Source organism: Azolla caroliniana, unplaced genomic scaffold (genome assembly GCF_043228905.1).
Source record: "Azolla caroliniana isolate FFs.n. ecotype wild unplaced genomic scaffold, voAzoCaro1.0.p SCAF_2, whole genome shotgun sequence".
In the NCBI taxonomy this organism is placed as follows: domain Eukaryota; kingdom Viridiplantae; phylum Streptophyta; class Polypodiopsida; order Salviniales; family Salviniaceae; genus Azolla; species Azolla caroliniana.
In genome coordinates, this window is record NW_028230437.1 from 408,930 (window position 1) to 435,759 (window position 26,830).

A 26,830-nucleotide genomic window follows, 5' to 3' on the forward strand; every position below is an offset into this window, starting at 1 on the left:
ATTCCGCCACGGTCGGAGTTGCGTGTATACATTCCGCCACGATCTTCATAGTCGGAGTTGTTCCCGTACATTCCGCTATACTCTTCGTAGTCGGAATTGTGTGCGTAATTCGTGAGTTATCGGCTTGTGGAAGCCAATTCACGCATCTTCTTTCGGCACTCTTCTTCGTGGTGGTCGAGCTTTCCGCAATATCCGCATTTGGTTGCGTTTTGACGGCTCAGGCCGGAGTGGAAGCTCCCCCTTCTTGCGAAGGTTCCTCGTTGGCCTCCGTTTTGCGGCCGAAATTGGGAGTTGTTGTCGTAGGTCGGACCTCGTCCGCCTTGTCCTTGTCCGAATCGGCCTCTCGCTCGTCCGCGTCCTCTTCCTCCAGTAGAGTGCGTGTAGAGCATGTGGCCTTCCGACTCATTGCTCCTTGTACGCACATGGTTTTCTTCGACCAATAGCATTGATTGGAGCTCGAAGAAGGAGGGCGATTTCTCCCGTGCTAGAACGGGGGTTCGCATCGCGCCGAACCGTGGTGCGAGGCCGCCGAGGCATATTTGCACCATCTCATCATCATCTATACATCATGGCCCGCGCTACTTCGAGGATGTGTCAATTTTTGCGCTCGGCTACTCCGTCTTGTTGCGGAGTGTGTCGGCAAGTGAATTCTCGCCGAATTCCTTCCTTTCGGAGATACACCGTGAAATCATCCGAGAAGTACTCCTTGCCGCCATCCGATCGAAGGCATCGTACATGTCGGCCCGTGGCTTTCTCGACTTCATTCTTGAAATTTTGGAAGTGTCTGAACACTTCGCTCTTTTGCCGCATCGGGTAGATCCAAGTGTGCCTAGAAAAGTCGTCGACGAAGAGCACGTAATAGGGGCATCCGCCGAATGTCGCCGTTTGAGCCGGACCCCATATATCGGAATGAATTACGTCGAGTACGCCTTTGCTCACATTCCGCTCCTTCGGAAATGGGTGTCGGTGTTGCTTGCCGAATTGGCACGCTTCGCATACACCTTCAATCTCCTTCTCTTTGAATGTCGGGAGTCCGATAACAACTCCTTTCGATTTCATTGCTTTGAGTTTGTTGAGCTTGATGTGGCCGATTCGCTTATGCCATAGCTCTATGTCGGAGTTGGCTTTTGTGCTTTTCGCGAACATGGCGGATTTCATCTCGTGTGAATCGAGAATGAACATTCGGCCCTCTCTTCTTCCGCGTGCGATGATTCGGCCTTCTTTTTCGATGAAGCACCCTTCTTGGTCGAATCGTACTTGCATCCCTTGCTCAACCATTTGGCCAACCGAGACCAAATTCTTTGTGATGGTAGGTACATGCAAGACATTTTTAATGTATGTTTGCTTACCTCTTTCGCCGAACGAGACATTCCCAATGTGCCGAATCGGGTGCGTAGTGTCATCTCCGGTTTCGACATAACCGGGTCGCTCCGGCTCTCGAAGTTCGAGAAACCATTCTTTATGGGATGTCATATGGTTTGAGGCTCCGGAGTCTACAAACCATACGTCCTCCGGATTGAGGGCACTAGTTGAGGTAGAGGCCGACATAAAGTTTGCTCTATGTTTTATCATGAACATTCCGCCACGGTCGGAGTTGCGTGTATACATTCCGCCACGATCTTCATAGTCGGAGTTGTTCCCGTACATTCCGCTATACTCTTCGTAGTCGGAATTGTGTGCGTAATTCGTGAGTTATCGGCTTGTGGAAGCCAATTCACGCATCTTCTTTCGGCACTCTTCTTCGTGGTGGTCGAGCTTTCCGCAATATCCGCATTTGGTTGCGTTTTGACGGCTCAGGCCGGAGTGGAAGCTCCCCCTTCTTGCGAAGGTTCCTCGTTGGCCTCCGTTTTGCGGCCGAAATTGGGAGTTGTTGTCGTAGGTCGGACCTCGTCCGCCTTGTCCTTGTCCGAATCGGCCTCTCGCTCGTCCGCGTCCTCTTCCTCCAGTAGAGTGCGTGTAGAGCATGTGGCCTTCCGACTCATTGCTCCTTGTACGCACATGGTTTTCTTCGACCAATAGCATTGATTGGAGCTCGAAGAAGGAGGGCGATTTCTCCCGTGCTAGAACGGGGGTTCGCATCGCGCCGAACCGTGGTGCGAGGCCGCCGAGGCATTATTGAGCCGAGCGAGTCGCAAAGCTCCTTGATCTTCAAGGTATATGTCGTGATAAACATATCCCTTTGTTGAATGTTGTTCAACTCTTGGCGGAGTTGAAGCTTCCTCGAGGTCGTGTTGGCAGCGAAAATCTTTCGTAGGTTTTCCCACGCTTCCTTCGGCGTCTTGGCTTCTCGAATGTAACCGAGCATGTGGTCGTGAACACATGTCGCCAAACAATACATCACGCGGCTTGCGGCTTGCTCCCATGTCGCGTATCCGGGAGCCGCTTCAGCGGGTCGGTCTTCATGCGCTCCTTTGATGTAGCTCCAATAGCCTTGTTCGACAAGGTATTGGTGCATCTTGTACTCCCAAGATGCGAAGTTGTTTCGATCCAACTTCTCGGTAGGGAGAGCGCTCCCCATTTGAGTATTCATTATGTCGATTCTTCTTCTTCTTCTTCGCTCTTCGAATGCGAGCTATGTAGCGACGCTACGATAGCTATGAGCCGGTTCTTGGTCGTCAGCGTAGAGCACAACACACGATCACGATGAGGCGAATGGGCTAGATCGAGCTACCAAATCGCTCTGATACCATGTAAAGAATCAAGAGATTGATTCTTGTGAAGCGGAATAGGTGTGAACTGTGTGTGTATGTGTGTATGAGATAGAGAGAGAGACACACACACAGAGTATACGCAAGGTTAAGTATATTAGCAAAGGAGAAAGACTCAACATTATACAAGCTGGGAGGAGGGTGCTTTATGTAGTCACCCTCTCTCTTCATTAACTACAAGGCTCATGGAGCATGGGGAATGTGAAAGCTCATAAGTTACGTGTCATAGAATATGAGGCTTTACGTTCAGACAATGGAGGTGAGTATACCTCTCACGAATTTGGTGACTTTTGTAAGTTTGGAGGCATTCGGAGAGAGTTTGCAGCTCCTTACACCCCTATCCAAAATGGTGTGGCTGAGAGGATGAATAGAACCATCCAAGACAGAGTTGTCTCTATGCTACACCATGCAAACATCTCACAAGGTTTTTGGGCAAAAGCCGTTTTAACAGCAATCCATGTGATTAATCTATGACCGAACACGGCCATAGGTCTAAAAGTGGCACAAGAGTTGTGGACAAGCAAGACACCTCATTATGCTCATCTTAGAGTTTTTGGATGCGAAGCATATGTACACGTTCCAAAAACTTTAAGAAGGAAATTGGACTATAAATGTAGAAAATGTATATTCCTTGGTTACGGAATTGATGGGCAGTTTGGATATGGCTTATGGGACCCTGACACACGTACTGTGGTCAAAAGTAGTGATGTTGTTTTTTATGAGAACAAAATGCATAAATAGTTTGTAAAGGAGGTAGAAGTGAGAAAGGTTGTGTTTAAAGATATTATGCCTTCTATTGATGTAAAACAAAAAAATATTATTGATGTACATGCTTCTACATGTGGGCAATCACGAAAAATTGTTATTGGTCAGTATGATGATGCCCAAAATGATGATGCTCAGCACAATGATGTGCAAAATAATGATTTCAACAAGAATATGCTCAGAATGATATTTATCATGCACAACCTGAGGGTATTTAGGTCCAAGAATCATTGAGGAGATCCATGTGTGTCTCCAAAGCACCTAGTAAGTTTGTTGATTATGTAATGCTAACAGATGTCGGTGAGCCTTCATGTTACAATGAAGCCATATCTGTTCATGATCATGCTAAATGGAAACAAGCGATGCAAAATGAGTTGGACAATATCCATAAGAATGGAAATTGGGATTTAGTGCCTTTGCCAAAAGGTGTAAATGATTGTATAAATACAAGTACACATCTGATAGTGTTCATCCCAAGTATAAAGCTCGCATTGTGGCAAAAGGTTTTAAACAAGAACAAGGAGTCGATTTCGATGAAATCTTCTCGTCGGTAGTCAAGATGACTATGTTACGCATGATGCTTGCATTGGTTGCTAAGAATGATCTTGATTTATTTCAAATGGATGTAAAAACTGTCTTTTTGCATGGAGATCTCGATGAAGAGATCTATATGGAGCAACCAAAGGGTTTTAAAGTTTATGGGAAAATGCCTTTGGTATGTAAACTTAAGAAAAGTTTATATGGTCTTAAGCAATCACCACGAAAATGGTATCATAAATTCGATGCTTTTATGAGGTCCCAAAGTTATGCTAGGAGTAATGAAGATTCATGCTTATATACAAAGAAATGTATAGATGACTCATATGTTATTTTGATACTCTATGCAAATAACATGCTCATCGCCAGTAAGAACAAGGATGAGTTGTCCAAACTAAAGAAAAATCTGAGTCAAACCTTTGATATGAAAGATTTGGGAAATGCTAAACACATCCTTGGAATGCGTATTACTCGGGATAGGAGTAATGGATGTATTTATTTGTCTGAACCTGAGTATGTATGCAAAATACTCAAGAGGTTTAATATGGAGAATGCAAAGCCTTTGAGCACTCCATTATCTATGCATGTTAAACTGAGCAAAGATGAATGCCCCAAATCTAATCATGAAAAGGAGTTCATGAGTAAAATTCCTTACCAGTCTGTTGTTGGTAGTCGTATGTACGTTATGATAGCGACTAGGCCAGACATTGCTTTTGCAGTGGGAGTTGTGAGCAGATTTTTGTCAAATCTTGGTAAGAAACATTGGGAGGCAGTTAAACTGATATTAAGATATTTGTGTGGCACTAAGAATAGGTGTCTATGTTTAGGTGGCGGAAATATATCCATTATAGGATATACAGACTCTGATTATGTTGGTTGTTCTGACAATAGAAAATCCACTTCGGGTTATATTTTTCAATTTATGGGAGGTGTCATATCTTGGAGATCTCATCTCCAAGAATGCACTGCTCTGTCCACTACAGAAGTAGAGTATGTTGCGGCTAGCAAAGCATTAAGGAAGCCGTATGGGTGTCTAGATTAGCTTGTGACATGGGCATACCTAATCTTGTACCCATATTGTTTTGTGATAGTCAAAGTGACATTGCATTGGCGAAAAGCCCAGTATACCATGCAAAGACCAAGCACATTGGAGTGTGATATCACTTCATTTGGGAATGCATATCTGCTGGCTACATCAGTCTTGAGAAAGTTGCCTCTCAAGAAAATGTCGCAGATGCATTGACCAAAGCTCTACCGCATGATGTGCTAGTCTAGCATTGTTGTCATTTGATGGGAATTACTCAGGTCTTGAGGTTACAGACACTGTTTTTGTATATTGTGTAACATACTCATCAAGTAGGATAGGATGTGTAGGTCTTGTTCAATAATCTTCCCATCAACTTTGTTGATCCCTTGTTTGGCCTTTAGTGGGAGATTGATAGTGAGAAAGGCCAAAAAGGTAATTTCTCACTATTTATGAATAGGTATATAAATGAATAGAAAGGTAATTTCTCACTATGTATGCTGTTCACCATTTTTCTGCACAGCGGCTCCTCCGCTTCCATTGCTCCTCACAACAGGGCTCACGGCCTCGGTGAAATTGAGTGCGAAGAGGGAGGCCGCGCCGAAGACCGCAGAGAGAAGGAGGAGTTGAGTGCGGGTAGGAAGACACCATTCACCTCGATGTGCACCAAGTACTGTAGTTTTGAGCAGGAAGGGCTTGCTTGTATGGAGATTGGCGGGCCTCGGCCACCCCGGGACCTCCAGCGGCACAAAGGAGCAATGCGAGCACGAGAGATGGCGGCCTACGGCTTGGCTTGCATTAATGATGTTGGAAGATGAGGCCCATGCCAAAGCATCCATAGATGGTCTCTAATTTTAAATTTTGCGAAGTGATGCCTTGCGAACTCAAGCGCAATGTGCTTTTTGTCAATCTCTTTATCTTTGGACCTACGAAAATATATGGATATATGTTGGTTGGGATATGTATAGAATTGATTGATATCTATGTGTATGTATGTGTGTTATGTGTGTATGTATGGAATAAGTGCTGTTGATGTTGGTTGTGAGTTTGGACCGTATATATAGCTTAAATTTTAAGATTCTCGTTTCTAAAAATACAAGACAATGCTAAAGACCCGTTGTAAGCACCAATACATACATAACTACTAATAATAACATAGATCTTATTTTGATTGGCTTCACTAGTCTATCCATCCTATACATATATATCTATGTATGAATGTCAAAGTTACCAACCAATAATGCCCATGAAATAAGATCTCTATGTTAATAATGGAAAGTCAAACCTAACGTTGGTGGTATGTGAGTATTTGACTTTTAAATCTGTGTCCACTAGTCATGATCATCATTGCTAGGTTGACAAAACACGTGGATTTATACACCATATGTTTCCAGAAAAAATGGAAACAAATCAAGTCTTAGCACAATCCAAGGACCAAGATGCATGTAAGTTAGGTTCTCAGTATACGTAACTTAGTTTTTACTACACGGCCCACAGCCAATTATTTTTGACATGTGATTGCCCTTTCATGTCTCGTTACTTTTTTTATGAACATTACTATTCGACACCTTCACCTTGGTTACCCAAGTGTTGATTGTGAATCATGATTCTTATCGTGCCAGATAAATAATTTCTAGATATATGAATGCTCAAAGTTCCAAGTGTATGTGAATCATAATCAAATTGGACTCACACATTAAATATGAGGTTCCTAGTATGCCATATGCATAGGTGCTTGGCCCATATCATTCTCTTAGCATAATTTGCCTTAAAACAATGATACAATTATTAGGCAAACAGAAGGTTTATATAGAATGAGTGTGTGGCATGGAGACTAAAATATGGAGGGGAGCATGGCTAAACCAACAGCCTTCTATTTCCATGAGTTAAACCCGAAGATAAAATAAAAAGTACAATTTGATATGCACACCAACCCTTCCTAAGTATCAAACACGTGACCGTTGTTTTACTTGCACATGCCATGCTCCCAAAACAAACCAATGTGCACTTTTAGTGATGGCTATGATATCTCTAATATAGAAAGCCATGTCAAATCAGAACATTCTTTTTAACCAAACAAATTGAAGAGTTGTTAGATCACATGAATTGCTTGGGTCCATATATCATTTCTCCTTTTTTTGACACAAAATTGTCTGGCTTTTGTAATTTATTGTGATTTTCTCTGAAAATACAGAATGGAAGAAACAAATGAGCTGTTTAAGCATTCACCCCATAACTGAAGTTTTGAATTAGCTTTCAGTCTTATTAAGGAGTGAAGCAACACTTTGGAAACCATTTGAATGACTTTAAATATTTGCATTATTGAACGCATTCAATAAGTTCGGATTGATACTAGAAATAATTTTGTGTAACTGGGTTTATGTTATAATGACTGAAGAAGTGTAGTTCAAGCAGTCCAGCTGCTGAGGTCAGCAATAAGATTATCAACTAGAATATCTTTCTCCTCTCTTGAAGTCAGATTCTTAACACGAACTGATCCACGCTCCCATTCACTTGTGAACAGTATGATCTGCTTGACTTGTAAACGTTCAGCATGCTTAAATGCCCTGTGAGTATATAACAGACATGCAACAGTAGTTCAAGCAGTCCAGCTACTGAGCTCAGCAATAAGATTATCAACTAGAATATCTTTCTCCTCTCTTGAAGTCAGATTCTTAACACGAACTGATCCACGCTCCCATTCACTTGTGCCTAACAGTATGATCTGCTTGGCTTGTAAACGTTCAGCATGCTTAAATGCCCTGTGGGTATATAACAGACATGCAACAATTATACACACATACAAAGAAATCATACTACAGTCATACAATAAAAACATAATTATACATGTAGTCAAAATATACAGACACAATAAACACATACCATGAAAACAATGTACATTTGCATTTACATCAGAAACTCATAAATGAAATTGAGGTTACCATTTCATCTTCTTATTCTCAAGAACAAGTTCCACAGCAAATCCTGCATTCCGCAACCGATTTGCGACCAATCCAGCTTGTGGCCTTAGCTCTTCCTCTAGTGCAAACACAATGCAATCCACATCAAGCTGAAGATTGGGCACTAGTCCTTTCTCCTTCAGCAACTGAAAGTATCCAAGTCAATAATAAGTCATTGTGATCAATGATTTCATTTTACGCTTTTTTTGGGTAATAGCTTTTAGGAGAAAATGTCAACTTCCTAAAATATCCGTAACTTGTGGGATATTTACCAGGGTTCAAAATTTTAAAATTTACTAATACAAAGGGTTATTCTGGTGTAATTCCCTAACATATATTGATAGTGAGAAAGCTTGCAATTAAGCGAATAGGTCCAAATGAATGGCAATGTATACAACATTGTGGTAGAGCTTGAATGTATGCGTTAGTGATGTATCTTCATTTCAATGAAAGTTCCAACACAATCAAACATATGTTGTGACCGGATGATCAGTGCTTTTCTACTTAAATCATGCCTTGAGTAATACATCATAAGTTCCATAGAAAGCATTAACACAATCACATTTGCCAAGGATAAATAGAACTAAATACCTCCACAATGACAGCATCACCAAATCCAAAGCCACATGCAGGAATCTCAGGCCCACCAAAAGTTGATAGCAATCGATCATAGCGACCACCTCCACAAATCGCACGAAGCTTTCCATCTCTATCAAAACCCTTCAGAAAAAAGATGGATTGTTTTTATTAGAGTTTACACAAAGAGAAAAACCCTTGTTTTATTATTCATTGATTAAACTTTAGTCCTAAATTTTAAGGCAAAAGATGACCGTGGGGCTCAAATTGATGCTCGTGAAAAAATGGAATATAGATAATTTCTTACTTCAAATACAGTGCCTGTATAGTATGCCAGACCTCTAACAACGGAAGCATCAAAACAAAGCCAGTCAGCATAACCATATCCACTAGCTAATGCAAATAGCTGATTCAATTCTCTCACAGCTTCATTGTCAGAGCCCAGAAAACCTGCAAATGGAGGAAAGATTAAAAAAAACTGTTTTTCTATGGAGCATTGAAATTGCACCAGTTGCTGCTTAAATACGCATAAGATTAATAATATCAAAGTCTCCACTCTTAGGGTTCAAGGATATTCAAATGTAAATATATCGTCAGAAACTATATTTTGGCTCCTGAACCTGCAGATAATCTGCAGATGGCTACCATAAGTTTAAAAAAAGAACAAAAAAGACTGCCAGATGACTTTGATGTCCAGCCAAACTCTTACAAAGTGATCGTCTCTATCCTATCAGCAATGAAAAATAAACAAGAGTCTGAAAATATGGCATTCCCTATAAGCACATATATAGAATACAAGAATAGATAACAGTGTTCACAAGTGAGATCCTCCAGTGAAGTCTATCTCCTGCCCAAGGAAGATTATTCACATTATATTTGGAGGAGGACGACCATAAATAAGAAGAACACTCCCATATTCACAAATTCATTCAGGCACAGACATTCTTTAACAGAGGAAATCAGGAGATGATATGAATGGATGATGTTTACGAAGTGCATTTTAATCAGAAGTTTGCCTTCAAGTTCTGAAAGTGATCGCAGAGACAGAGCACTCAGAATGCCATCAACGGCATCTTTTGAAACTCCAAGCTTCAACAGTTCATCCTCAACCTCTTGGCGAGAAATTTTCTCCATCTGTCAATAGAATCTATTTCCTTTTTAGACAAATACCATGCTTCTACTATAACTTAAATGGATGATAGGAAGACAAATTGAATATAAAAGTGCAAAGTTGGACGTTTACATGATTCCACAAAAGATTCAATGAATTTAAAACAAAATTAATACCTTATCAACAATCACACAAACTGCAGCAAATGATTCTTTCGGCACTGAATATTGCCCAAGAACAGATTGAAGCACCTGTCAAACTCCATTATTTATGCAAGTTCTACGAAGATACAAATCAACTGAAATTTGAATATCTAAATTGATTACCTTTCTATTGGATACTCGAATCCCAACATCTTCAGATGTAATGCCAACTTTTTTGAAAAATACAACAATACCAGAGAGAAGTTCTGCTTCTGCCTGGATTTGGAAACAGTTTTAAGTTTCATGCACACATTATGAGAAGGGCTACACATAGAAACTACCTGTAAAATGCAAAAAAACTACAAAAGATCTCGCATTGCTTATATGCTCCTACAATGTCATACAATAGTCATAACTCATAAAGGAACATTTGATCTTTTCCTGAAATTTGAAGCACTATTACATTACATGTTTTAAGCATGCACCAGGTTAATTATGCCTGGTACAAATTAGAAGATTAATTGTCAGTGATCTGAAAACCTAAATGAGTTTCTCTTAAAAGACGTTAATATATCTTCTTTCTTTCTTTCTTTCTACATAAGCCTTTATAGAAACACTCTCAAAGAAACCACGCACTTGATAGGCATATTCCTTATTTGAAGATTTTGCTCAGTTGCAAAAATTGTTAGAAATATTGAGAATTGATTAGATGGGTATATAGAGTTACAATTACAGAGATGGATATATGAAAACAAAACTTCTATTACATATGAGAGTAGCTCACAATGGTAGTTTACCCATGCGCTCACACCTTAGCTCACAATTGGATGATAAAGCAGTGAAATGTATTTTTGTAGGATACAGTTTTGAAAGTAAAGGCTATTGTCTGTATCATCCACAATCTAAAAGCATTTTGGTTAGCCGTGATGTTGTTTTTGTGGAGGGCCACTTCTTTCATGTACGAAGGAGACATCAGTTAGCTCCAGACATGTGTATGACACTTTGTTGCCTCTGTTTACAAGTGGACAGTTAAGTGTTGGCCCACTTGAGGCACCTTCTCTGCCTTTGGAAGCTACTCATAATGATGTAGATCATTCCATTTCTGATGCAGATCATTCTATTTCTGATGCAGACTTACATGATGCACTTATTAATGAGAGGGCTGATATAGAGGAGGCAAAGACTGTGCCTAAATGGCTGTTGCAGACTTTGCAAGACAGTAAATTGGATTTTCCTTTGTCATACCGTACTCGTTCAGGTTATCATAGTGCTTCTTTTGCATCAGATTGTTATGCTATGGCTGCCTCTAGTCTTTGCGATGAGAATGAGCCTATTTCTTTTGATGAAGCACAAAATTCAGAAAATTGGATGGCTGCTATGCAATCAGAATATGATGCTATTATGAGGACTGGTACATGGTCTTTATGTGACTTGCCTCCTGGCAAGAAGGCTATTGGCACAAAGTGGTTATATAAGCTAAAGTGTAAACCTGATGGAACAATTGACAAGTATAAGGCTAGGCTTGTTGCGAAAGGTTATGCCCAAGAAAAAGGCATTGATTTTGATGAGACCTTTGCTCCCACCTGCCATATGACTACTGTTCGTAGCATCTGTGCAATTGCAGCTCATCGTGGTTGGAATGTACATCAGTTGGACATTAAAACAACATTTCTAAATGGCGATCTTCATGACGAAGTGTGTATCCCAGCCCCGTGGTTTTGTGTAGAAAGGGCATGAACACAAAGTGTGCAGGTTGAGAAAGGCATTATATGGCTTGAAGCAAGCACCACATTCTTGGTATGAAAAGATACATGCCTATTTGATTGCATTTGGGTTTGAGAATAGTCCAATTGAAAGCACCTTATATGTTAAGCGTGTTGATGATGTATTTCTGATCATGGTTGTGTATGTCAATGATATGTTGCTCACTGGTCCCAATGAGAAGCATATTGCTGACTTTAAGGCTGATTTGCATGCCTCTTTTGAGATGTCAGATTTGGGGCATTTGCATCATTATTTGGGCATTCAATTCATGCAAGTTGATGGTGGAATAGCTTTGTGTCAATCAAAATACATTGACACATTATTACAGCGTTTTAGCCTTGAAGACTGTAAACCTATTGCTACTCCCATGGAGCTGTACAGGTTTACATTTGAGCCTTCATGATGCTGGAATGAATTTGATGCTGTTCTCTATCAGCAGGCAGTTGGATGCTTGATTTGCTTATGCATAACCCAACCTGACATTCAGTTTGTTGTCTCTCAGATGAGCAGGTTTATGCATTGCCCAGGAGTTAAGCATTGGCAGGCAGTTAAGCGCATCTTTCGCTACTTGAGTGGTACCTGGTCACTTGGGTTGTTTTATCCCAAGTGGGGATCACTACCACCAGACCTGCATGCTTTTTCTGACTCTGATTGGACTGGTTGTTATGACACTCGTGTGTCCACAAGTGGTTTTTGCTTCATGCTTGGTAGCTCATGCATATCTTGGTTGAGCAAGAAGCAGCCTACTGTGGCCACTTCTAGTTGTGAGGCTGAGTGTAGGGCAGCTTTCACAGCTACAGTTGAGTGTGTGTGGCTCAGACGCCTTTTAGCTGATTTGGGTGTTGGTCAGTCTTCTACCACCACCATCTTCACTAACAGTCAAAGCGCAATGGCAGTTGCGAGGAAATCTGTGTTCCATGCTCGCACTAAGCACATTGAGGTGCATTATCACTATGTCACGGAAAGGTTCTCCGCTGGTGAGATCAGTTTGGCTTATGTGCCCACGCAGGAGAACACTGCAGACCTCTTCACAAAGGTCTGCCTAGGGAGAAGTTTCAAGCTTTCCGCAAAGCTTTAGACCTAATCCCATTTGTGGATTCATCTCTATCCACATAGCTTGGCATTTGTTTAACCATGAGTGTCAGCTCCTTGTTCACCGCATCACTGACAATAATGTGTGAACACACTTAGGACTACAGGGGCATTTTTTCCCTCTTTAGGAGGTTTTTTCCCCCTGTCTATAAATACTCTCATAACCCTAAAGTGGAAAAGTTTTTTTGGGGATTCAAAATAAGAACCCAACAGTTTTTTGATAAATTAATTAAATTAAATAAAGGTTCACAAACTCCCCCCTTTTTTATTTGACACTATAAAGGAGAGTTAATACTAATCATATTTTTATAATCTACTAATGAATTATTGCTCTTTTCTTAGTTAATTTAATTTTTTTAATTTAAAAAAGGAAAGCGCTATTTGCCCCCCCATTTTTTTTAGAATTTCTGATAGTTCTCACCTCGTTCGGCAACATGTCTCAACAAGCGTCTTCAGCTTCAATTATCGACAAAACCTTCACCGAGAGAGGGGCTCTGATCAGTTTTATCAAGGACCATTTCCGTGCTCAGAATATCATCGTTGTATTGGATAAGCATAGTGACAACCAAAAAGCCACTTTCAAGTGCTACTATGGGGGGAAATATCGCAACCCTCTAGGCTTGACTGACGATACTCGCAAAAGACAAACGGGACTCGTCTAATGAACTGCCCATTCTTCGTTAGAGCAAACTTCTCGAAGAAAATGGGACATTGGACTATTAAAAAGGCAGCTATTGCGCACAACCATCCTATTTCTGACAATCTCGGTGGTATATCAACGGCTCGTAGACTTAACTGAAACAGAAAAAGCCATTGTTCAAGACATGGCAAATGCTGGAACTGGTGCGGCTTCAACTCTGGCCTACTTGAGAGAAAAAACCAGAAATCAATGAACCACCAGGAAAGAAATCTACAACAAAAAAATTTAGGGGGGGGGATAGCCAAAATGGGGGGGCAAATAGTGCTTTCCATTAACTTCTTGGATATTTATTTTGCAAAACGAATGATTTTATAATATTCTTGGTGCCATTTCGTATTCTCGAATATTGTGAATATCACGCATGTGTCAATCTATCGTTAACTTAAACGAGATGCTTCTAAATTTTAAAGAATGCAACAATTGTATTCTCAAATTTCCATCGAATGTACAATGACCTGTGACAGACATACTTTGTTGTGATTGGAGCACATTTCTAAATTAAGAGTTAAGCCTCAACGTCCTCTGGCAGGCAGCACATATATCCTCATTGGTATAGCAAGAATGTAAAGATTGACTTGGGAGAAAGATATATTAATGTCTGTAAAAGGCCATATTGGCCTATGAGACCTGTCAGACATTTACAACTGTTTATAACTGTTTACAACTGTTTGTGATGCATAGCAAGAATGTAAAGATTGACTTGGGAGAAAGATAGATTAATGTCTGTAAAAGACCATAATGGCCTATGAGACCTGTCAGACATTCATAACTGTTTATAACTAGTCAATGTGAATAACAAAAGAAGAATGTCTTTCTAGATGAAGACTGTCTTTCTAGATTAGGTCCCGAAAACTAAATGGGTTGAAATGAAATCGTGAATAGCTTACAATCAGCTTCTGTGCCCGATCACTGAACCTGAATTTGCTGCCCTCTGAAAGAATTCATCATTGGGTGAGGTGATGATCCAAAATGGAAACGTCAATGGGAGAACGAAAGCACATACAATGCCATTGTCATGAAGAATTCCGGCTATATGAAGAAAGAGGGGTGGATAGGCATGTGAACGAGGGCATGCAAGTAGTCACAGAACACAAGGACCGGAGTACAAGAAATGTGAATATGTGTAAAATAATTAAAGTACTAGGTAGAGTAGTTAATGGGTACTTTATGACCCACACGTATAGAGAATAAGAATAAGTTTAGATGGAGAGAATCGAGGGCAATCTCTGACAGAAAAGGCTGCCATTTACATGCGATGTAACGGCCTCCCCTTGTGCTATAAAGGGGGAGGTTTGATATTGTTTTGGGGTATCCTCGTTTTAGGAGAAGGAAGTGCTGCCACATCGAGCTCTGCAGACTTCTGCTTCTCTATGTTCTGTTTTCCGTTGTCATACTGCGAGGCCTCCATTTCGCACTGGTAGCCCCTGTATCTGTGTGTGTGTGTATAGAGCTCGAAGCTCCGTTGCCAGTTGCGTCCCGTTGTACTTTTTCTGTTTTCCTCTGTTAATCATTAGTTTGTTGAGTCCCTGTGTGTTTGGGAATCCCTGTGCTCTTATCTCTATGCTATTCTTGTTTGAGTGCGCGTAATCAAGAGCGCGAGCCCGTGAGCTCGTCGCTGTTATCAGGCAACCGGTCCGGAACAATATACGTCTCTGAGCGCTCACCGTCCAGCATCCGGGGATCGATCCGGATCAGATACGTGACCGGAAACCGATCTGGACAACCTTTCCTCTCACACCATCTCTTTGGTCCGAAACCCCGGCGGTTCCACCCCGTTTCAACACGTACTCGCGGATTTCCGGGACACTGTGTGATTAGAGAAAGCTTAAAGTAGATATAAATCAAAAGATCTTGTACTTGTTGGTTATACTTATAATTGTGAGATAGCTAGATTATTCCCTAAAGCCAGATAGCTTATTCGTAACTTAAGATAAATGGGACCATCAACTTATAAATCAGAAGTGATCATACCCATTGGGTATACTAATAAAAGGAGACCAATATCTGATTCAAAACTTGTAGTGAAATACTACTGCTACAAGATTTCTACTAGATTATTTGAATGGTGGTCACTAGCTTCTTTCTTTAGGTACTAGGTTTCCATGTGGAATTTGAAACTTTCTCAAAGGATCATTAACTTCATATGAATGAGTACAGAAAATAGGGTAAGAATCAGACACTATTCTTTGTGATTGGAAGTGCATTTTATGCATAGATAGGAATTGAAATCCCACCCCTTTACATTCACTCAAAATTAATCATATAAAAACAAAAAACTTAAGATTTGTAGGCTAAAAAAACAATAAAGGTTTAAACAAACCTAAAAGACATACATCCAAGTACTGCTCTCATACTATACTTTATTTTAACTCACCTCAACACCAGAAACACCAACTATATCCATATTCCACTGATAATGTTCACGTCTCCTTCCCCTTGTCATCCTTTCATACCGCCAACATTGTCCAATTGCAAACCATTTCACAGGAAATGGCAAAGCCTTGCTACATAAAGTAAGAAATAAACATAAATGGCATAGACGAGAACTTTAAACAGTTTTCTTCCACACATTATGGCTGCACATTGACGTTACGTGTTTCATGTACCCTTTCTGCAGTATTAATCGAGCTAATGATGGTGTGAGTTCTGGACGTAGTGAAACCCGACGTCCACCTTTATCTTCAAAATTATAAAGCTGTGCATGAACAATACGAAGTTACTTCAAGCCAAACTGCCCTGATGTTGACTGTATTTTTAAATGTATATAGTTCTCTTCCAAGGACCAATCATGACTCATAACATCACAAGGAAAACATGCAAGAAGAGATGATGTATCAAAACCGCACAACATTCTAATAATAGATACATGTCCTCTGTGGAACTGTTCTCAAAAGTGCTAGATATATGTGATCTAAACATTATTCACAGCACTGAAAAAGCTGATGGGATATCTGCTCAAAAGAAAAAAGAGTATAACACAGGATGCTCAAAACAAACTAGCATATATGGGTGCACATAGAAGCATAAACATTGATAAATTGTTTTCCAATCCTAGCATACTGTTTAAGCATAAATGTATTTAAAACTAGGCACCTGTGATAGAGGTACATGCTTCTCACCAGCTCATAACTGAGGACCAATGCAAGACTCAACTATTTATGCATGCACTTAAGGAATGAACTCCAGTTCCCAATATAAATCATCAGAACCAACATTCTATACCAGATAATGTCAAAGCAAGTTAAGTTTGGAAAGTGATGAAAACCCCGGTCCTCAATATGAAATATGACAGTTACCAGTCTCTCACCAGATGAGCTTAATGCATATATATATATATATATATATATGCTTTGAAGTATAAGGAATGAAGCCCCATTCCCTATAAGGAGAACAAAAATATAATCAACAAAGCAAGGATGGTTCAATATTACCAAATTTAAATACGTAGATATATGGTTTCACTTACTCAATATCATGCAAATGGTAAATCACTAATCGTTCATGTAAACACATCTCTATAGTGCTTCATGTTTAGCCAAGAAAGAAATCCAGAGAATAAACAACTGAGCTTCTATCACTTCCCTACAGGTAATGCACTTAGTCATGATTAACACTCAATAAAAAAATGATCTCAGAGAAAAAGCAAACAAAAACTTCTTAACAGACATACAGATGACTTACGTGAATCAAATTCAAAAGAGCAGCAAGGAAACGCATAGTATCAGAAAATTACCTGCTGTGTAATTTCTTCACCTGCTTTTCTAACAAACAATGCCTCTGATTCCAGGACAGGGAAATCTACCTCCTCGAATGCAAATAATCTGGAAACCTTTAGGCATTGACAACATATATGTCAATATCATTATGCAAAGGTATGATGAAAACAAAGAGCAGCTCAATTACAAATTGACAATAATATATATACAGAGCAAGAGGTGTGATGAAAACTAAGGATAAACCAATTGCGTATGACAAACATGTGTATACTATGATGCAAAGGCATGTGTAAACTTCGAGAAAATCAATTATGAGCACGTTATATCATTAAAAAAAAGATGTGGGAAACAAGAGAGAAAATGGACACTGCATATAATTATGCTAAGGTGTGATGAAAAACAAGAACAAAACAATTATACACAACACAACACACAAACGTGTACATAAAAGGTGTGCAACACGCATATACATATCAATATCTATATCTATCTATTTATCTATCTACATATACATAAAAAGAAAGAGAAAATTCATTCTAACATACAAAACTAAGAAGTGAAATTGTATACCTCTCTAAACTTCTGGAAGAGCCAGCTGCGAAGGCGCATTTCCTCTGGTGCAAAGTCCCTAGTTCCGCGAGGTGGGTTATAATCAATGCTTTCATTGGGATCAAGGAGGGTAGGAGGGCCTGCAGATGCTGGCCCTCTGCTGATATCACCAGCTGCAGTCGTTGCCGCAATAACAGATAGGCTTTTCCTACCTGTGTATGCACATCATTACAAAAATTGGCATTTTCAGATAGGCTTTTCCTTTTAGAAATGGAAAGCACATCAAATTTCGCTTTGTAGAAGCACCATCACACAAGTGGAAATCCGTTTTCAGATAGAAACAGCCAAGTTTAACCAAATGTTCGTACCTGACTCAAATTTTTTGTTAAGAACCATTACATGAAATATAGGCATTCTGAGATAGGAGTTTCATTTACACATAGTAAATGGTAAGTTTAACCAATGATATACATTGATCTGCACTATTTTCAGCTTCTGCGAAGTGGCATCACATGACAAATGGAACCAAAATCAATTTTCAAGAAAAAATTGTATTCTGAAAAACGCTTTTACATGAGAGGAAATACATTTTCAGATCAGTTTTTCTTTCCTGTATACACGTCGGAAATGGAATGTTTGCATTTTGAGAAACACTATTGAGCAAAATACATTTTAAAACAGGCTTTTCCTTCTTGTATCACATTATTAATATATTGCTTCTGAGAAGTGCCACTATATGAAAGGAAAGGAAAATCTTTAATAGTTGGCAACTTTAACGGTTTTTTCCCATTCACGTGCTATTTTTGTTTTTTGGAAGTCCATTACGTATGAATTTAGAAGGCAAAAAAAACGTTTCATCGGCAAGTGTAACAAATGACACACATTTATCTGCGCTGTTACTGGTTCTAAAAAGCTCCACCACATGTAACAACAGGCATTTTAATCATTGTTTGGAAAGCATAACCAAGTTTATAGAGAGGCTACTAGGAATGAAGCCAGGAACAAGATTCTCTATCTGCTCGTGTTTGAATAGAAAGATATATATATATATACACATACCTGATACAAATGGTGATGGCGAGGTGGGGTTCTTGCAGATGACATGATGTGGATAGTTCAACGATCCTGAGATGAGACGAAGAAACCTGTGCACAGAGAGGCTACTAGGAATGAGAGAGAATCGAGATTGACAGGCTGCAGGGAGAGAGCGGAGGCGCCGCCGAGGGGAGCACGAGGAACATGAAGGCGAAGCGAGCGTGGAGGAAGAAGGAATCCTCATGCTTCAGCTTAGAAAGGATAATGGAAATTCCTGAAAGCCTCAGTGAAGTAGAGAGAGTGTGTGTGTTTTTCTGTTTGAACACACAGAGTCAGAGTTAGGAGTCCATCTCGGTTCAAGCCTAAACCGAGACACTAAACCGTTTTTAAACGGTTTGACGGTTTATATGTTCGGCTCGAATCGGATTGGTTCAGACTTTAGCTTCCTTAACCGGTTTGGGTCGGTTGAAGCCGAACCGAACTGTTTTGGGTTTAACCGGTTAAGACTTAATCGGTTTGGATCAACTGATCTATGCTTAATTGATTTGGCCAAATTGGTTAAGCCAAAATCGGTTTTGTTTGGACTAGGCCAAACTGATTAAGCCGAAACCGAACCGTTGTCGATTCCTAGTCAAAGTCTCTCTCTCTCTCTCTCTCTCTCTCTCTCTCTCTCTCTCTCTCTCTCTCTCTCTCTCTCTCTCTCTCTCTTTGTGTGTGTGTTATGGTGTGTGAAGGGATGGTAATCAAATGTCAAAGTATGTTTTTGATGTCGGTTAATGAAGCTCGGCATGGCTAGGTAATCCTTCTTGAATCAACTTAACGACATTAAATGGTTCACACGTTATCATCATGTTCATTGATTAAGATTTTATGGTTTGTTCATTTAACAATGTTGTAAGCAGCGTCACGATTAATTAAGTAATCCATAATTCAAACATGATTTAATATGGAAATCACGTCTCTCATGTTTTCCTATAGCAATACAAATGAATCGCATTTTCACAACGCATAAAGATTGTTGGCATTCTTGCACCACTGATGTTGTAAAATACGTGGCATTTTAAAAGAATAGAAATCTTTAATTATATGTTTTCTACGTTATGTTTCTCAATAAAAAGGTGTGGCTTGGACTCAATTAAAAGACCCATAGTGTTACTAACTCCAAATGGATCGATCGCATCATAGCCACCATTCGCAAAGAGCACTCATCCAATTGGTTACATCATACTCCATGCAAGGGAAGCCTCGCATTTTGCAATTTTCAAAATAAATTAAAAATTATACAAATACCACGCACAAGATGATTGATGTTGCAATTGCAAATGTTGTTCTATGTTTTGGGTTATTGGAATTGGTTTGTAAATCTATACTTCAAGTTGGACTCAATTAAAACACCCACCGAGTTACTAACTCAAAATGGGCCAATCACAACATAGCCACCATTCGCAAAGAGCACTCATCCAATTGGTTGCATCATACTCCATGCAAGGAAGCCTCATGTTTTGCAAGTTTCAAAATAAATTAAAAAATATACAAACACCATGCGAAGATGATTGATGTTGAAATAGCAAATGTTGTTCTATGTTCTCGAGACGTGTTGTACAAGAAGAACAAGAAGATCATCATCATGTTTACAACGTTAGGTTATCGCTTATATACTAAGCCCTAACTCTTTGGACAAGTTCATACTCGGATACAAAGTGGAAGGAGTCGGCCTTTTATGCCAACAAACTCCCTCGAGACTACTCTTTCTTATGTGTACAAGTGTTTGGGGTTATCTCTCCCGTAAACCTAGATTACAAAATCAATCTAAATTTATATTTACAAGTCAGTCGGCATGTGGCCGAGTCACCAGAGATATGTTCAATGGCTAGTCAGTTAGATTGACTTGTCTGAGTCGATCGGTTCGACTTACTTTCTGCTCTTTGTTCGACCTTCTTCTACTTGGTCGCTTCCGGACTTCAAGCTTCCTCTCAGTTATGAGGTCCCGGATGTGACGATACCGCACCTCAATATGCTTTGTCTTTGCGTGATAGACAGGATTATTGATGAGATGTATTGCACTTTGTGAGTCGCAATAAATGGTTGGCGTTGGTCGGTCGATTCGGCTTGTAGTTGAAAAATCAGTAGATAGTCAGTGCTGCCAGATCGTGTCCTTCACTGCCTCTAATGTTGTTATGTACTCAGCCTTTGTAGTTGACAAGGTCATGCACGCTTGAAGCTTCGACCTCCATGATATAGCACCACCACCATAGGTGAAAATATAGCCTAATGTTGACTTCCGATTGTCCGTATTGCCAACATAGTCAGAATCAGTGTAGCCTTCAACTTCGGTTGAGGTTGTCAAACCGAAAGTCAACTGAGTATCTTCGATCCCTCTCAAGTACCTGAAGATGTGCTTGATAGCCTCCCAATGCTTCCATCGTGGATTCGACATGTACCGGTTGACCACCCCTACGGCATAGGCTAGGTCGGGTCGAGTTGCCACCATTGCATACATGATACTTCCTACGGCCGATGCATATGGCATCTTTCCATTAACCTCTCACTCCTTGTTTGTTGAAGGAGAGCCTTTGTTTGATAGTCGGATCAACGTCGGAAGTGGTGTTGGTGTTGGCTTCACATTCTCCATGTTGAAGTGCTTCAACACCTTCTTGATATAGTCGTACTAGGAGAGTCAGAGTGTTAGCCGGTCAGCTAAGGAGCCGGACAAGTATGGAAGCGTCAGAGTCAACAATGTTCGGATGTACACAGAGTCGGAGTTGGATCGATGAGTCAACGTTTTGCCGAGTAAATAAAAAATAGATATTAGAATTAGTTAGAATGGTTTTGGTTAGTTCTTGTTAACAAGACAAGTGTAGTTCTTGATGAGTAAAGCCATCGACCACCTATAAAAAGGGGTCAAGGACATTGTCATACTATCGTTCTAATTTGAGTTTAATATAGTTATTAGTTATGGAAAATCTATGTCGCTTATTTTGTTACTATGTTCGACTCAGTGTTAAATCTTCTATTAATTATATTAAGTCAATTAGTCGATCACAGTACCTTATATTTGCATTCTGAGTAACCGACTCGTACGAAATTCAATTTTTACTTCTGTAATTTCTTGATAGAAATTTAGAACTGTTGAGAAGCCAATGTGACACAAGAATTTAGTAGAGGAAGAAGCAGACACAGAAGCCCTAAAAATAGAGATAAGTCTTATGCTAGGTCGAAATCTAGAGGAAGACCTACATGCTTTTATTGTGGAAAGCCTAGTCAGTTCCAAAAGAAATGTTGACATATTAGGAAGGACAAAGGCATGTTGATGAGGTCGAACCTAGAAAATTTTATGATGATAAAAACACCCTAACCATTGCAACTAGTGAAGAAGAGATGTTATTTATTTGTGAACAAGGTAGTGTGAACCTTGCAAATGTTGAGTGCTCTTGGGTAGTGGACTCAGGATGTCATATTCAATCTTGTTGAGAGACAAGTTCAACATTAGTGCGTAATACGATGCGTAAACCAGTGCGTAGACTGGGTGCGTAAATCGGTACACATAACATGGCCGTATTGGTGCGTAAACCGCGAGGCCGTTGGGAAGATATTCCTCGTAAGGAATAATTTTGGGAGTTAGTGTAGTAGGCTCATTTATGAGCGGTCAAGTACTGTCAGTACTTGTGTCAGCCTATTGACAGGGCTTGTATAAAAGGTGCTCACGGAGCACGGTGTATGTACAAATTGAGTATTATTTTGAATTGAGTTTCTGTGTGTTCTCTCTCTATCTCTCCCACGTACTGTGTGTATATCCTAAGCTCTCCATTAAACCTGCGTATTTCCTGTGTTCGTTTTCCTATTGCTTCCGCACATATTCTTTTACATGGTATCAGAGCGCAAGGGTTGAGAACCTCTGCAGCCGACATAGCTTGAAAGGAAAACCAACCAAGAAGAACAGGTAAAACCGATGGATAGAGGCATGGCTAGCTCGCTTCCGACGGAGAAGCTCGACAGAAACAACTACGTGTCTTGGTCCTACAAGATGCACCAGTACTTGCTCGGGCACGGTTACTGGAGCTATGTCGACGGAGCAAATGACACAACACCCAAATCGACACACAGAGATTTCCCGGCGTGGGAACAGTCGGCGAGCAGAGTACTGTACTGCTTCGCGTCTTGTGTGGGCGAACAACTCCTAAGCTACATTCGGGATGCAAAAACGCCGAAAAATGCTTGGGGAAATCTAAAGAAGATTTTCGCCGCAAGCACTATAGCCAAGAAGCTTCAACTTCGACAGGAGCTGAGCAACCTACGACAACGTGACTTGTCGGTGGTTGATTACACCTCGAAGATCAAAGAGATATGCGACTCCTTAGCCTCTATCGATGTGAACGTCGAGGAAGGCGAGATGGTGCAAATCTATCTCGGGGGACTGGTGTCGAAGTTCGAAGCGTTCCGAACTGTTGTGTGTACACGGGAGAATACGTCGTCGTTTTTCGACTTACAATCGATGCTCTTTATAGAGGAGAACCATGGGGGTGCGTCGACAAGCACGCATGCCGACAATAAGATGTTGTAAACAGAGGGAGATAGGCCTCGTGGTCATGGCGGACGAGGCGAGTCGGTGCACAATGGAGGCGGCCGACAGGATCAAGGAAGATGGCACCGAAGTGATGCTGACAACAATTCCGGACCCTCCGAAAACAAGGGGAGTCAAGGCGATGAGAAACGGCAAGGGAAATCCGCCACGGAATGCTGCTATTGTGGCAAGAAAGGCCACAGAGAGAGCGAGTGCTGGAAAAAGCGCGCCGATTCGGAGAGGATTGGACCCGGATCAGGCTCCGAACAGACCAACAAAGGAAACCAGCAGCGATCACACTACGCCAAAGGATGCGAAGAAGGGTCAGTCTTCGTGATGAGACACGAAGCAAACTCAATGAAGAAGATCACCTCGAAGTCGGATGAGGTATGGTACGTCAACTCCGGCGCGTCAAACCACATGACGTGCCACAAGGAGTGGTTCTCGTACTTGGAAAAACCGATGCAACCGAGAGTAGTCGCAATCGGAGACGACACTCCGCATCCGATCGCGAATGTCGGTGAAGTTACCCTGAGCCATGTCGGGCAAAAAGGGAAACTCATGAACGTGTTACACGTTCCAACAATCACGAAGAACCTGGTGTCGGTCGGACAGATCATCGACCAGGGGATGCAGGTTCGGTTCACGCATCTCAAGTGCTTCATTGAGGAAGAAGGCCGAGTTATTGCGCAAGGGCGCAGAGACGGGAGGATGTTTATCCTCGACTCTAGTGATGGTGGCACCGCAATGTTCATGAAAGGACAAAAAGTAGAGTCAGATATCGACTTATGGCACAAGCGGATAGGCCACGTCAACTATAAACGGCTTCAAGACCTGCAATTGAAACATGTGGTGTTTGGATTGCCCAAATTTAGTGGCCAGAAGGCACAAATTTGTGAAGCATGCCAGCTAGGGAAGCAACACCGACTTCCTTTCCCCAACGAGTATAACCGAAGACGGAACAAGCTCGACTTGATACATTCCAATGTATGGGGGCCGGCACAGAATGTTAGTCTTGGCGGGAGTCGATATTTCATCTCCTTCATTGACGACTATACGCGGCACACGTGGGTCCCTGTTTCCCAACAGTTTTAGCGAATATCCATACAGACAAAAATAGATCAAACATGCTTACTAAAATCCTATCTATGGTAAAACTTGTTACGTGCCAACGAAGGACTAGTTTGGTTGACTCTCCCCCTACAAGAGTGAAGGGTGAGTTTGTTATGCAAGGTTGTCCCTCCTTATAGGGGAGTTGGCTGGAAAGCCGAACCGAGACACGGTTGGCTGAAATCGGCCGAAGAGCCAAACCAAGACACTGCTAGAAGAATGTGTGTGTGTGTGTGTGTGTGTGTGTATGAGTTAGGTTAGTATATATATAGACATAGTGGTATTAGTTGCATATGTATGTGGGATAAATCATTGAGAGTATAATAGTGAGAGAAGCGTTAGAGTGAATGTGTGAGTAAGCGCAGGCGAGAGAGAACGCGTTGCAAGGAACGTGAGTGCTAACACAATGGTGGTTGTGAAAGAGAGATAGACATAGCTGTGCACCTGAGTGTGTGAGGAAGCAAGAAAAGAAGGACAAAACACAGAAGATAAGAGAGATAGAACAGAGAAGCTCTGAAAGCTTCAAAAGAGGGAAACAATCCACGACTGAAACTGTGGTTTTAGACAACTACCTGGGAGTACATTCATACTCAATCAGGTTCTATCATTCTAGGCTTGTATTCTTTCTCTGTCTCATAGTGAAATCTTGTTCATAGTGGTTTTTCCCTGGAATCAAGGTCATACCATGAGCTAGTATAATCGGACTCATACAATGAACGAGAGGCCTTAAAGGCTTGATGGGATATTCTATCATGTGGTTGGTTATGTACTCTGTGGATAACGACTACAAGTTGAAAAAGTGCCTCAGCCCTAATAATGTCATGTGGTACTGTCGATTTGCTTCGAAGTCTCTCTAATTGCATCCACATGAAAGATGGTAGTCTTGGAGCCCAAACCACTGATGCATACATAAGGGAGGGAGTCACTAATGAGTCAAAGAGCCACCCTTTAGTCAGTGGCTCTTGAAAGTATGCTTGATGGCATTGTCTCTTGAGGAGTGAGAGGGATGCATGTCCTCTCGTAAGTCTATCCTTTACTGCTTGTGTCATCGAAAATTTACCTGAGCAGGCATTGAAAGTGACTCCGAGATAGACATATGATCCAACCACCTCAATTGGGCTATGGGAGATAGTTATGTGACCCTTAGCTCTAACTTGGGCCGATGTGTGGAAGATAAGGACTTTAGTTTTCCCTAGATTCACTGCCAATCCTCGTTGTGCGCAAAAGTCATCTAAGGCATTAAGGTGCCTTTGTAGGTCATGTTCGGATTCCATGACCTATCATAATGGTCCTACATGTATTTGGGTCCATGGGGTTCCCCCTTTTATGTATGGGGGCCACTGTGTTCATAGTCCATTGTGGTGGAAAACCCTCCGCGAGGGCATGATTCAAGATTAGAGTTAGCAAGGGAGTTAGGCACTCTCTCGCATATATGATGTGTTTTGCTCGCAATCCTATGTGGTCCATGGACTTCCTATGTTGTAATTTCTTTATGACCTTCACGACCCTAGAGGTTGCGAAAAGTGTCCCCACCGTAGGTCGGGGTGTAGAAGGCATTGGAATGGGTGGTTGGTTTGGGATTTGGTAAAGTCTCTCTGTATATGTGTGCCAGGTTTTGGGATCTTCGATGGGTGTTTGTGGTCTTGGTTCCCGTAATCTCTTCCATGCAGTGGCGCAATCGCTACTCATGAGCATATGGTAGAGTTCCTAATATTGGGATGCCTCCCATGCTCGTCTCTTACGACGTGTCATCTTGCGCATTTCTTTGCAAGCTTGTATTGAGGTAATACTACCACTGAGTTGCGATATTGTAAGTTGTCTATGTAAGTTCCAACAATCCTCATCATACCATCTATTTTGTGGCATAGATCCTAATCTACCTTGATTGGAGTGTTTCGTATATGGGAAACTACTAACTGTTGCGGAGTGAAGGATGTGTGTGAGTTTCGTACTAAGGCTCTCTAAAGGTAGGGAGGGATCAAGGGAGGAGAGATGGGCTTGAACACGTTGAGAGTATATGTCAGAGAGCTCATGTGTGAAATGTATTGTGGTGTGATGGCGTGGTTGACTAGATTCGGTGATGTTAGAGATATCGCATTTTAGCTCGAAGTATAAGACACTATGGTCCACGCCAATAGGGCATGGGGCCACCCGGAAGGAGTTAATCATGTGGGTAGTTTCAGGGCGTCCTATTAGATAATCAGTTGTGCTTTCCCCTGCTCCATGTGGGAAACACGTGAGCTCTTTCGAGTTTGGCCACTTGGCTAAACTACTATACATATATGACCATCTGGTGGCGACTGCCAAGTTCGAGCAAATGATGGAGAGAAAGAGAGAGAGAGAGCTCCTAGAAGAATGAGCAAAGCCAAGGAAGGAAGTTAATAAGAAATAGTTTGTACATACATATCTATTATATGTGTATTGTTTGGGCTTATGATGAGGAGAGGGGCTGAACACTAAAACTAAGGCTCTTCTTGTC

General features: G+C 41.1%; 1 protein-coding gene across 1 annotated transcript; it reads right to left on the reverse strand.

Annotated features, from left to right (window-relative positions):
• Positions 1-7,085: 7,085 nt before the first annotated feature.
• On the reverse strand, positions 7,086-18,984 carry LOC147866932 (histidine--tRNA ligase, chloroplastic/mitochondrial-like). Its single transcript, XM_087339704.1, has 12 exons — positions 18,705-18,984; positions 17,667-17,857; positions 17,114-17,209; positions 15,987-16,075; positions 15,755-15,884; positions 10,008-10,100; positions 9,858-9,932; positions 9,587-9,704; positions 8,878-9,020; positions 8,586-8,714; positions 7,977-8,140; positions 7,086-7,796 (listed from the first exon to the last, which is right to left on the reverse strand). Exons 1-12 carry the CDS (start codon positions 18,922-18,924, stop codon positions 7,634-7,636), a joined length of 1,611 nt encoding a protein of 536 aa, XP_087195830.1. The 5' UTR covers positions 18,925-18,984; the 3' UTR covers positions 7,086-7,633.
• Positions 18,985-26,830: the final 7,846 nt, after the last annotated feature.